At 40.6% G+C, this 10,540-nt stretch overlaps 2 protein-coding genes across 4 annotated transcripts in view; both read right to left on the bottom strand.

Moving 5' to 3' along the window:
- Window positions 1–106: 106 nt before the first annotated feature.
- On the bottom strand, window positions 107–4,193 carry si:ch211-161c3.6 (high mobility group protein HMGI-C). 3 transcript variants are annotated; one of them, XM_027000714.2, is made up of 6 exons: window positions 4,133–4,193; window positions 2,770–2,948; window positions 2,583–2,666; window positions 2,419–2,466; window positions 2,283–2,312; window positions 107–1,910 (listed from the first exon to the last, which is right to left on the bottom strand). In XM_027000714.2, the coding sequence occupies exons 2-6, from the start codon at window positions 2,875–2,877 to the stop codon at window positions 1,827–1,829; spliced, it is 354 nt and encodes a 117-aa protein (XP_026856515.1). In that variant the 5' UTR covers window positions 2,878–2,948; window positions 4,133–4,193; the 3' UTR covers window positions 107–1,826. The 3 variants fall into 3 exon arrangements, with proteins under 3 accessions (XP_026856515.1, XP_026856516.1, XP_026856514.1); XM_027000715.2 differs by lacking the exon at window positions 4,133–4,193 and adding an exon at window positions 3,362–3,387; XM_027000713.2 differs by lacking the exon at window positions 4,133–4,193 and having other exon boundaries at window positions 2,770–3,288.
- A 1,132-nt stretch (window positions 4,194–5,325) lies between these two features.
- mst1 (macrophage stimulating 1) overlaps window positions 5,326–10,540 on the bottom strand; it is a 10,642-nt gene continuing 5,427 nt past the window's right edge. Inside the window, exons 8-18 of the mRNA XM_027000677.2 lie at window positions 10,337–10,508; window positions 9,928–10,058; window positions 9,733–9,835; window positions 8,570–8,706; window positions 8,239–8,271; window positions 8,011–8,125; window positions 7,787–7,864; window positions 7,512–7,658; window positions 7,324–7,430; window positions 6,998–7,137; window positions 5,326–6,033 (exon numbers count right to left, since the gene is read on the bottom strand). Of these exons, the coding sequence (XP_026856478.2) occupies window positions 5,872–6,033; window positions 6,998–7,137; window positions 7,324–7,430; window positions 7,512–7,658; window positions 7,787–7,864; window positions 8,011–8,125; window positions 8,239–8,271; window positions 8,570–8,706; window positions 9,733–9,835; window positions 9,928–10,058; window positions 10,337–10,508 (1,325 nt within the window). The 3' untranslated portion in view covers window positions 5,326–5,871. The remainder of the gene's footprint in view (window positions 6,034–6,997; window positions 7,138–7,323; window positions 7,431–7,511; window positions 7,659–7,786; window positions 7,865–8,010; window positions 8,126–8,238; window positions 8,272–8,569; window positions 8,707–9,732; window positions 9,836–9,927; window positions 10,059–10,336; window positions 10,509–10,540) is intronic.

The following is a 10,540-nucleotide window of genomic DNA, read 5'->3' as shown; positions in this document are numbered from 1 at the left end:
TTGTGCTTTTATTTTTATAAAAAATTCTATAAAAACTGCATTGGGTGCCTTTTTAATTTAAAGTTAAAAAAGAAGATGATCAATACACTCAATACACTGCATTTTCTTGTTTTACAGTGACTTTATTTAGTACATGAAGAAACATAAAAATGAGGTAAAGAAAAATAATTATTTGAGTTGACGTTAGTGAATGGGACTCTTATGTTCTTAAACTCTTATGGTGAATAGTAACCTGAGCTGAGATATGAGGCATAATGTTTTGAAACATTTCATACAGTGTAGAATTTTACTCCTGTTAATGTATTCTTACAAATGTACAATGTGTACACTGCTTATTGTATGTACTCTTCCTTGCATATAACATTATTCAATTCTGTTAATTTATGTAGTATTAAAATGAATTAATGGCACAGGAAGACAATTCCTATACAGATGCCTTACTGCAAATCAGCACAATTATAGACAAGCACAGCAATGTAGGTAATGACAAAACAAAGTAATACTCCACAGACTTGCCAGGTAGAGGAAAAGACACAATCTGGAGGTATATGTACTGAGGTACTGTATCCCACTGTTTACTGCATCTTTAAATTCCACCAAAGCTGTACTTTTGTGGTAAATGTTGTAGTAAACTTTGTTTAAAATTATGTTTCAAATTCACTTTTATATCTAAAATTAATTATTTCAAAGTCTAATACATTCTGTATCAAGTTTTACAGATATGCAGCAGAAAATGCCCTAATCAATATGCTTTACTGTAAAAACATGTTTTAACTTTTTTCACTGCAGTTTAAATATTCAACTATTCACTCCACTGTAAACACTGACATTAGCACATAAAAGCAACACATGTCAAGGGCTAACCATAGGAGAAAGAAGCCCTGCAAAAACTGTAAACTACAATTTTCAAGTCTTTGGTTTAAATTTGATCACTGAGAGCATGTCCTGAGCAAAATTAAAATTCAAATGGCTGTTAGTATGTGCCTTTAATATCGCTCTATATAAGTATAAATGTGTTAATAATAATTAAGGGTGGTCATCTGTTAACTGATGTTACTGCTAACCTTTGCACGCTATAAATTATTTTGTCAGCATGTCCATGAAGAACAGAAGAAGGTTATCTGTGGACAAGCTTCCATTGCTAATGGACAGACCTCTCACAGTGTAAAGAAATATTAAATATTTCACAGATGAGGAAAAAAAAAGAAGTGCACAGATATAAGTGATGATTACAGATATTAAGTGGTGAAGTACAAAACATCATAATCACACAGACTAATTGACATGAATAAATGTGGCTTCATTTAGACCTGAAACGGCCCTGTATGATGGTTTTCTGTGCTAAGAACAGATCAGATGTGTCAGATCTATGAAATAAAAATGTGTCAGTTGTGATAAATGTTAAAGGCTCTGATTTAAACATCTATATGCCTACATTGATACAGTAGAGAGAAATGCCCACTTCCAATTTACTTTTCTCTCTCACAGTGTGGCTTTAGATATTCTATCATTAGATATGTATATCCTGTATATAAATAGATGTATGTGGTTTAAGTTAGACTTAAAAAGATATGTTCCCTTTTCAATGCATTAAACCAAAGCCTTAGACTGATTGCTTTTCACAATGCTTAGAATAGGTCCTGTTTCCCTGATTTGTTTTGTTATTGTTGATATTTGACTGAAATCAATGCATTTCAAACTGGGCAAGATCCTAAGCCTTATATATTTTTATCAAGAAACGTATGATAAATCAGAAAAAAAAAGCCAACCTGTCTAAATCAGCCTATAAAACACATTAGAGTCTCAGACCAACCAGTGAGGTAGTTTTAGACACGCTCCTCCTCTGGCAATGGTGAGGGCGGTGTTTGTGTGGGCTGGATCTCTTCTAGCTCTGCCTCTTCTCCCTGAAGCTGTCGGCAGGAGAAAGGAGAACTGTTAAGGTGAACACATCTGTGTATGCGTGAGAGTGAAGCATACATGCCTGCGACACCGAAAACTATGACAGTTGGGGACAGGAAACTGAGAGCAGAGGATAACGGTCACGTTCAGTTTCCCTTAGAACTACTGACTCATTCGACACCCTGCCTGTATATCTATGAGTAAAAGGGGAGTTTCTGCCTGGGTTCAAGTCATAACTGGGTTTCGCTGCAGCATAAGAGAGCGCGCTAGGAATTGAACTTATGTAGAATCAGTTCAAATCAGCTGAAGGGCATAGCTAAGTGAACCAGTATTTGCTTTAGCTGAAGTTGTTAATAGGCAAGAGTCGTGAATATTTCACTTACTTGTGGTTCTTCTTGCTGAATTGTTTGAGGCTGTGGATTAGTCAGACAGAGAACGAGGTATGCAGATGTGTTCTGTGATATAATTTAAAAAGTATGTGTTTGTTAAAGTCAGGGTGTGCCTGCCGCTGATACTAACCCATTTTCTTGGCCGGCCACGAGGTCTTCTTACCCTTTGTGGCTCTACCTTTTAGCACACAAAGAAAGAATGGTAAAGAGGGAGAAAAGACTTTAAAAAATAAATAAATACGGCTCACTCCATTGACCCAAGGAGTGCTAAAGATACTTAAAAATCTGCCTTACTGTGGGGATAGCACGCTTGGTCTTGTTCTTGCTCCCTCTCGGTCTTCCCCTTGGCCTTCTGGGAGCAGCAGGATTGACAGGCTCCTGAAAGACGCAGTTAATTTCATTATGCTCTTTATTGCAGTTCCGCAAACAGCAGTTCGGAGTCACAGCAGCCCAAGGGTCATGACGCGGAGTTTGTCAGCACCTGCGGTTGTTTGCGAGGTCGACCCCTGCCTCGCCGGGGTGCTGGTAGAGCCTCGGCTGCCACCGCCACAGCTGGCTCTCCTTCTGCTCCACTCAGCTCCTCTTCCATCCTGCCCAGAGCTGCTCACCTCACAGAAGCATGGACCTCACACACAGTCCTGCCGGAGGTTTGGGGGGAGTCTTCAGGGATAACGAATGCGATCATTAGGTTGGATGAATGAACCATGAATGAATGCAAACTTGAATGCAAAAAGTATATCCCTCCTGAATACAAAATACATACGCCTATGAACACAAAATACAAATTAAACGTTAAATACACACAAAATACAATGTACACGTTTGTAATAAAAAAGCAAACAATTGTGTTCCTGAACATTATCGGGTTTTGATAATAAAAATGGAGTTCATAAATAAGTAGCTATGTTTTCAATGTTCCATCAAAAATGTAGGCTTTTTTCTCTACATATGGCTGGTAATTAGTACAATCCACATTCTCCGCATTCTTTCAGACCTACTGAAAAATGTAGCTGGTGGTCGCGAGCTGCAGCGCAAAGCAAGCACATGTATTGCGGTAGCGATGAAAACATTACCTTAGTAACATGGAGCAACAAAACAGTATTGAAGACGTAAAGACAACAACGTCGGACTAGATGAAATAAGAAAATAGCTGCACCGCTCACTAACTGCTCTTAAAACAGAAGATAAATAATCTTGTGATTAATAGGGTATTGCCATTCCTTCCAATGCTATTATCTTTCGGTTTAGATTAGAACCTTGCCAATCAGTTGATTCATAAAAACACAGAGACTATACTGTCATAATATAGACCGCAACCATACTGTCATATGTCTTAAAAAGATACTTCCATGCATACCAACCTCACAGTAAATGTCGTATTCTTAAATTCACTCAGGCTGCTCAAATTGTTCCATAAAAAACAACAAATGCCCAGACGCCTTTATATTTGTCCTTGCTAATTTTAGTTGAGCCTACGAAAAATGAATGCCGAAGCAAGCCCAATGCAACGGTTCAAAAGTAGCTTTAATTCTTTTTCTTGGTTGGGTTTTAAAGTAATCAAAGCACATAAACTATGTGATTTTGGCGCAGACCAACACCGCTCCTCTACGCTAACAAAATCCTATAACCCTGTACAAAAAGTAAAAAAGTCAGTGGTCTGCAAGTGTTCATCCATATCACACCGTTTTCCATAGCTTACTTTACCGCTTTGCGTTTACTTGAATAGCAGCCTATGAATGTAAGTCCCCATACACTATATTTTATCTTATCGCTCTCCTCCTTTTCTACGTATAAACACGACAAATAGCCCATGGTCTTGAATTACATGAGATGTCTTCATTTACCACTAGATGTTATCCACAGATAGAAGGGTGTCGCTTGTCCTTATACTCCATGAAGTCTCTGTAATTGCTTGTGACATTTCCTTAGACTGATGACTTTTCTTATTATGCCCCTGCCATACGTCAGAAAAAAACATACTCTTGACTGTAACGCCCTGTGCTGTATAGAAACGCCTCCCATTTCAAATTTCCACTGAAAATTTTACACTTTATGATAAAAAGTAGTGTTCTGATAAAGCATCTTCAACCTGTCTCCGATCATAATGGTTGTGCTGCTCTGTCCATTATTTAACTAAATTTAAAAAATAATTATTTCCACTGGAATACATGCTCTGGTTCATGTCAAGCAGCAACTAAACAAGTAGTGAAAAGGTATGTTACTGAGTAATTTTTGACCGTTTAGTGCTTTGACAAAACAAGACCATTACTAATGAGTCACTTTCATAGAAACGAGCAAGTTACAATAGCCTACCCGCCCTTCCACCACCTTTTACAAGCAAGTCAAAGTTTCACGTTCCATCAACTTTGCTGCCAACTGCACAGGTTCTAGGGAAATCACACGAAACACAAAGATCGAATCTTTGAAACACCGTGCAAGTGCATGCCTGGTTTACTGCAGCGCCCAAGTATTCAAGCACTTGCAGCGAACTCTTAAAAGCTATTTTAAGCCAAATTACAAAATGCTCATCTGCTGGTCCTTACAAATATCCAACTTGAAGAATGACCAGGAATGTATGAAAGTCCCACTTCTGTCCTCTACCACCCCACCTCTCCATCCCAAGACACAAACAGCCTGCCATCAAAGGCACGGGAGCGTGTGACCGGTATGACAAAGAGCTAGAGAACATGTTTTGAGATAATTGCTACGTTATTTTCTGGCTGCTGGGCTCAAGCTACAGAATTCAGAGTAATATTTATTATCATTTTAATATAATTCATTTGGATTGTAGATTGACTCAAACTGATTTCGTAAAGTGGTCAAGAAAACCTGTATAATTTACTTACGACTGCAGGAATGGCTCGATAGTTAGGGAACAGTAAGCGTACAAAGTACAAAGGATTAACTTAAATGATAAATCCTTGAAAATACTGCTTAAGTCCTTTTCACTTCCCCAAATGCTCATTTATAATGAGCATAGGTAATATATAAGTGATTAGTTAATACAAGCACACATTGATCCCAAGCGTCCACCATATTAACCATTCATCCATGCCATGATTTATTAAAAGGTGACATTATTAAAACAATAAAAGCTCATTGTATACATAGAAATTTCAGAGTACTAACATTATATCGGCCGTTGTTGCAAAAATATGAGGTGGTAAAAAGTGACTCTCATTCACTTAAGACTTTTGCAGCTACAGCAGCAAATGGTGCCACAGGATGAAGGTAGTGTAACAGTCAGCAGAACTAAAGTGGCCTACAAGCTCCATATTAAATGTCCCCTAGACTTTCAGGGCTCAGTGTAAAAGAAAAAAAAACTATAGTGAAAGATAAATAAGCTTTAACTTGTTAAAAATTACATTGCATTTACTTTCAGTTAAGTAAATTTATAAACATGTACTGTGAGACTTCAAAAAAACGGAATACAGATATTTTTCCTTGCAACAATTTACAGTCAAGGTCTCTGGACTTCGACTTAAGAGTTGTGGTACTTTGCTCTGGTCCCATTGCTGCTGCTTCTGGGTGCGTATATCCAAGTAGCAGTAGACTGTGATGTGGGCCAAGGGCCTGCCACCTGCTACGCCATCTCCATGACCTTCTTGATCCAGTCAACATACATGGAGACGCGGATGAAGATGTTGGGCTGGCCGGGGTGGCCACAGCGACGCATTGGGATGATCACACCCTCTAGGACCCAGCAGTCACTGTTCTGACATGCCAGGGGACCTCCATAGTCTCTCTGGTAGAGAGAAAGAGACAGACGGGCAGAGAGATGGAGAGTACCGCTGTATCAAATGCATCACTTACTCATTTCACAATCTTCGGTTGCAGATTTTGAAAATGCAGAACTGCAAAAAAGCCCTCTTGTCACAGATTTGGGGGAAATTAATGATGCAAGTTTCTACACAGTAAATTCAAACTGACTTGCCTAAGAGCGGGTTATAGTCTTCATTACCAGAGTTGGTACATCTCACACTACCATTTTAAAAAAGGACATTCCATGCAAACTCCACACTCTGTGGTGTGATCCCAATAGTGAAAGCAATTTGGACAGATTTAGCCCAGATTCTCCACCACTCTATAGATGAAAATGATGAGCTACTGAATCAGTGGTCATGTGATGAACTCATTTTGGAATAGGGAACTAAATGCTATCTTCAGTAAAAATGAGAGTCATAATAAAGAAACAAGGGTTCAAACTCGTAAAGTTATTTATTACTCATGTCTCACTCAACAGCACCTTTACTATCTCTAATGAAACTGCAGCCAGCTTTAATGTATGAATTAAAAGTTTGCTTGGAGTGTTCAGTTGAACTCTAGTTAAATTAATTATGTCTAAAACAGAGGGCTTATCTTAGAATATTATAGAAGAATAGTATAGAATAGAAGTAATGACCAATAGTCAGGAAAGTTGGTATTATGTAGTAAAGTCTAAAAGATCACATATTCAAAATCTATAGCACAGGGACTCGCTGGAGAATTGAGTTGAGTGAGTCTGACTGAGTGTTCCAAACATAAAGGAAGAAAGGGAGGGCATCCGGCTTCACTACATCTCTGGAACCATTTTATTTGCTAAAGTAAAAATTTCTTAAGTGTGTTCAAATCCTAACCTTTTCCAAAAACAACAGGAAACAACAACAAAAAAACAGTGCCATTGCTGTGTGTCCACTGCCTGGTAGTTTGAAGTTACCCGGTCAGCCTACCTCACAGGCACCCACTCCACCAAAGAAAGGGGTGGTGCACATTTCATTCTCCCTCACACGACCTTTGAAGTAATTGTTACACTCGCTGTTGCTCTGGACTTGCATCTGAGCCACATTTAACACTGACTCAACCCCTGTTCCTGAAGGAGACAGGCACAGAGGGGAGAGAGAGAGAGAGAGAGAGAGAGAGAGAGAGAGAGAGAGAGAGATAGAGAGAGAGAGAGAGATACAAACAGGTAGTCCAAAGGGAAGCACAAAACAGAATGAAGCTGAGTAATACTCAAAAAACGTAGACAAGCCCTTGCAATTCTGCATGAGCCACAAACCTTTGGTTTCCCCCCAACCAGCGATCTCGCAGACAGTTCCTTCTGGAACTATGTAGCGTTCAGGAGGAAGACATATCTGTGACACACGCTCATTTATCTGGGCAGGGCTGTGAGAACAGAAAGAGGCATGTAATAACCTTTCTTCTGACCTTGTTCAAGACCTGTTGATATGGAAGTGGAAGAGTTACGTTTCTAGCTGTAGCAACACTAGGTGGGACTCGGAAGGTCCGCAGACGATTTTGTTGAGAGGGATGGTCTGGATGTCTGGCTCTCCTTCTTTTGGGTTCTGGAACAGAGTACCCATCATAGCAGCATAACCTGTGAGCTCCACATAACTACCAAGACACCCACACACACACAGCAAATACAGGCATGCACAATCAGCATAGAAAACAAACAAACAACACAACACAATGTGTTGCTCTGATTGCAGTCACGTGAATTTTCGTGCATAGAGTCGTACCAGGAGGAGAAACACTGCTTGGTGCTGATCACCCATTTAGAGTTCACCAGAGATCCACCACAGAAGTGTTTCCCTTTCCTGTTCGGAGAGAGGGACAGAGAGAGATACATGGAAAGAAAGTTCAAGGAGCTTTATGCCTTGATAATCTCATGTGTGAAAACTGGTGAAAGCAGCGACAGAGGGAGAGGTGGGTGGAGGAAGGAAACAAGTGGGAGATGACTGACCTGTCTCTCAGGCTCACCGTCCACGGAGAATTTCCGGGTGTGCCTCCCACAATCCTCAGCCTGCTCTTCACCATGCGATCATCACGCTTCCCACACTCATTAAACACGACACTCTCTGCTCACGTGTGCCCAAAATCACACAAATGCATACAGTGACTATTGACTCTTTTTTTTTTTTTTAGTATGAATATGCAAAGTTGCACAAAGAGTAGAATTTCAGTGACTTACCTGGTGGCTTCATGATGGGCACTTTCTTTCCAGCTGTACAAAAAAGGATGAACACAACAGGCGCTTGAAGCACAGGTCTATGTCTAGATAACTAGTTTATTGGAATGTTATCCACTAGAAAACATTGCTACTAAAGGCTTATTCCTTCTAATCACCCGATAGAACAACTGATCATCTAATACTATGTGTCTGTCTAGATTAAGTCTAACAAGTGTAGGTGAAGTGTTACAAAGTATAACATCCTAAAAGTCCTGTGACCACATGAGCAAACATGAATGGGTCCATGAGAATATAGGAGAGCAGAAACAAAAAAGAATGTCAGCCTCTTTACCACACTGCTTGATGGCGCAGTAATCAAACTCGGTCTTGGGGTCGGTGGTGTAGCACCAGGGTCCGTGCAGGTCTGCATCCGGGTTCCTGCAGTAGTTCTCTGTCAGGTTGGCTTCTGGGTGTGTCTTTGGGTTGATCCTATGAATGTCCACGGGGGAAAGTGACAGTCCGTCTGACTCAAAATGCAGTGTGCCAAGAAACCACACAGCAGTCGGTTTAAAGGAGAGCAAAACTTTAGTCCAAATGTGAGAGCGTGTTTTCAGCTGTGTGACATTACGCACAACATTAAAATAAATATGATTCTCTCTTTGATGAGCTTCTGCAATAAGTCCCTTTCTCTTAAGATTAGTATCAAGGGAGGGCATCCGGCTTCACTACATCTCTGGAACCATTTTATTTGCTAAAGTAAAAATTACTTAAGTGTGTTCAAATCCTAACCTTCTCCAAAAACAACAGGAAACAACAACAAAAAAACAGTGCCATTGCTGTGTGTCCACTGCCTGGTAGTTTGAAGTTACCCGGTCAGCCTACCTCACAGGCACCCACTCCACCAAAGAAAGGGGTGGTGCACATTTCATTCTCCCTCATGCGACCTTTGATCAGCGATCACTGTCATGTTTATGGTAAATGTGTTGCTTGCTAAATACCAAGCTACAAACTTCCTTCACATCAAACACTGTAATATAAATAGGATTGCTCCCCAAAATTCCTACCATTTCAAATTCTTTCTCTTGGAATGTATAGATTAGGACACCCAGGTAAATGTCACACCTGAATACATCTACTGTAGCAAATTCAGATCATTAGGAGCTATATGTTGATGATTTATATGCTGGCTTTCACCTTGGCATGCTCCTGATCAATTTGTATTTTTTTATGTTTTCCCTCCAACTGCCTGAATCTAATTTGAAATTAAACCCAGACATAAACAAGACCTCTTTCTGAGAAGTCACCATTTTGCATAAAACCCAGCTATAAGGATGTGAAAGACCCTGAAGTTTCCTCTTCCTAAGTTGATGTTGTGTGACTGGTTTGCTAGATACCACTAAAGCCTTATCCTGAGACATTGTATATACCGCTCATGCCACAGTACCAAAGACACGTCTTCATATTTAAGAGTAACAGGACAACCTTCACTGTCCTGAATCATGTTGCTTGTCTTACTTTGTTTTATGTGGTGTGTTTACGCTCCACCTCTGACAAAGGATGCCCTTTCGTGTTTTGCGGACAACACCACGGTAGTTCTTGCCATTTTCATTATAACAGTCTTAAAAAAAGAACACAACACAGTATTTCTTGAAAACACAAGTCGTTAAACACCACTCTCAGCCACCAGGGGGCAGTAAACTGATACAATACCCTCAGCCTCGACGTCATCCGCGCAGCGCTTGATCTGTAGGCAGAGAGCTGTCCTCATCTCAGGCACTGACGTGAAGCACCACGGTGCCTCTGACCCATCTGGATTACGGCAGTAGTTCTCCTCCAGTCCTCTGAGACAAGAACAGCATTAGGGGCAGCCAATTAAAGCTCTTAACTGAGGAGGCTGCCATGAACTTCACCACTCCCGAGGTTTTGCACAAATTAGTTTGTTTTTTGCACTTGAAGGTTGAAACTTAGTCTAAGATAGAGTACGTAGCCCTTACATTTTATGTGCTTTTTTTTTTTTTCTAATTATAAAGTTTTCCTTACACAGTTAAGGCCATCATCAAGGCTCTAAACTGAACTCTGACACCAGCTAAGCCAGCTACACCCTTAGCCCAGCGCTCACTTGCACTCATAGGTGTGGGGATAGAACGGGTGCCCATGGGGGCTCTGAGCATCCCAGCGTTGGCAGGGGATGCCTGAGGTGGTCTCGTTCACTTTGCCCCGGTAGTCCTCTCCGCGGCCCCGAAAGCAGTTGGTGGTGTAGCTGGATCGGCTGCGACGCTTCGGGACCTCGGCTGCAGGAGGGAAAGAATTGAGAGGGGAGATG

This window comes from Electrophorus electricus, chromosome 3 (genome assembly GCF_013358815.1).
Source record: "Electrophorus electricus isolate fEleEle1 chromosome 3, fEleEle1.pri, whole genome shotgun sequence".
NCBI lineage: Eukaryota > Metazoa > Chordata > Actinopteri > Gymnotiformes > Gymnotidae > Electrophorus > Electrophorus electricus.
The sequence above is the reverse complement of the archived record's forward strand: the minus strand, read 5'-3'. Positions and strand labels throughout refer to the sequence as shown.

Excerpts from the sequence above, each read along its gene's own strand:
- si:ch211-161c3.6 (XM_027000714.2), bottom strand. The coding sequence starts at position 2,877 with ATGGAAGAGGAGCTGAGTGGAGCAGAAGGAGAGCCAGCTGTGGCGGTG. Across the intron at positions 2,667-2,769 it reads GACCTCGCAAACAACCGCAG|GAGCCTGTCAATCCTGCTGC; the intron begins GTGCTGACAAAC and ends TGCGTCTTTCAG. Across the intron at positions 2,313-2,418 it reads GTGGCCGGCCAAGAAAATGG|CCTCAAACAATTCAGCAAGA; the intron begins GTTAGTATCAGC and ends ACTAATCCACAG.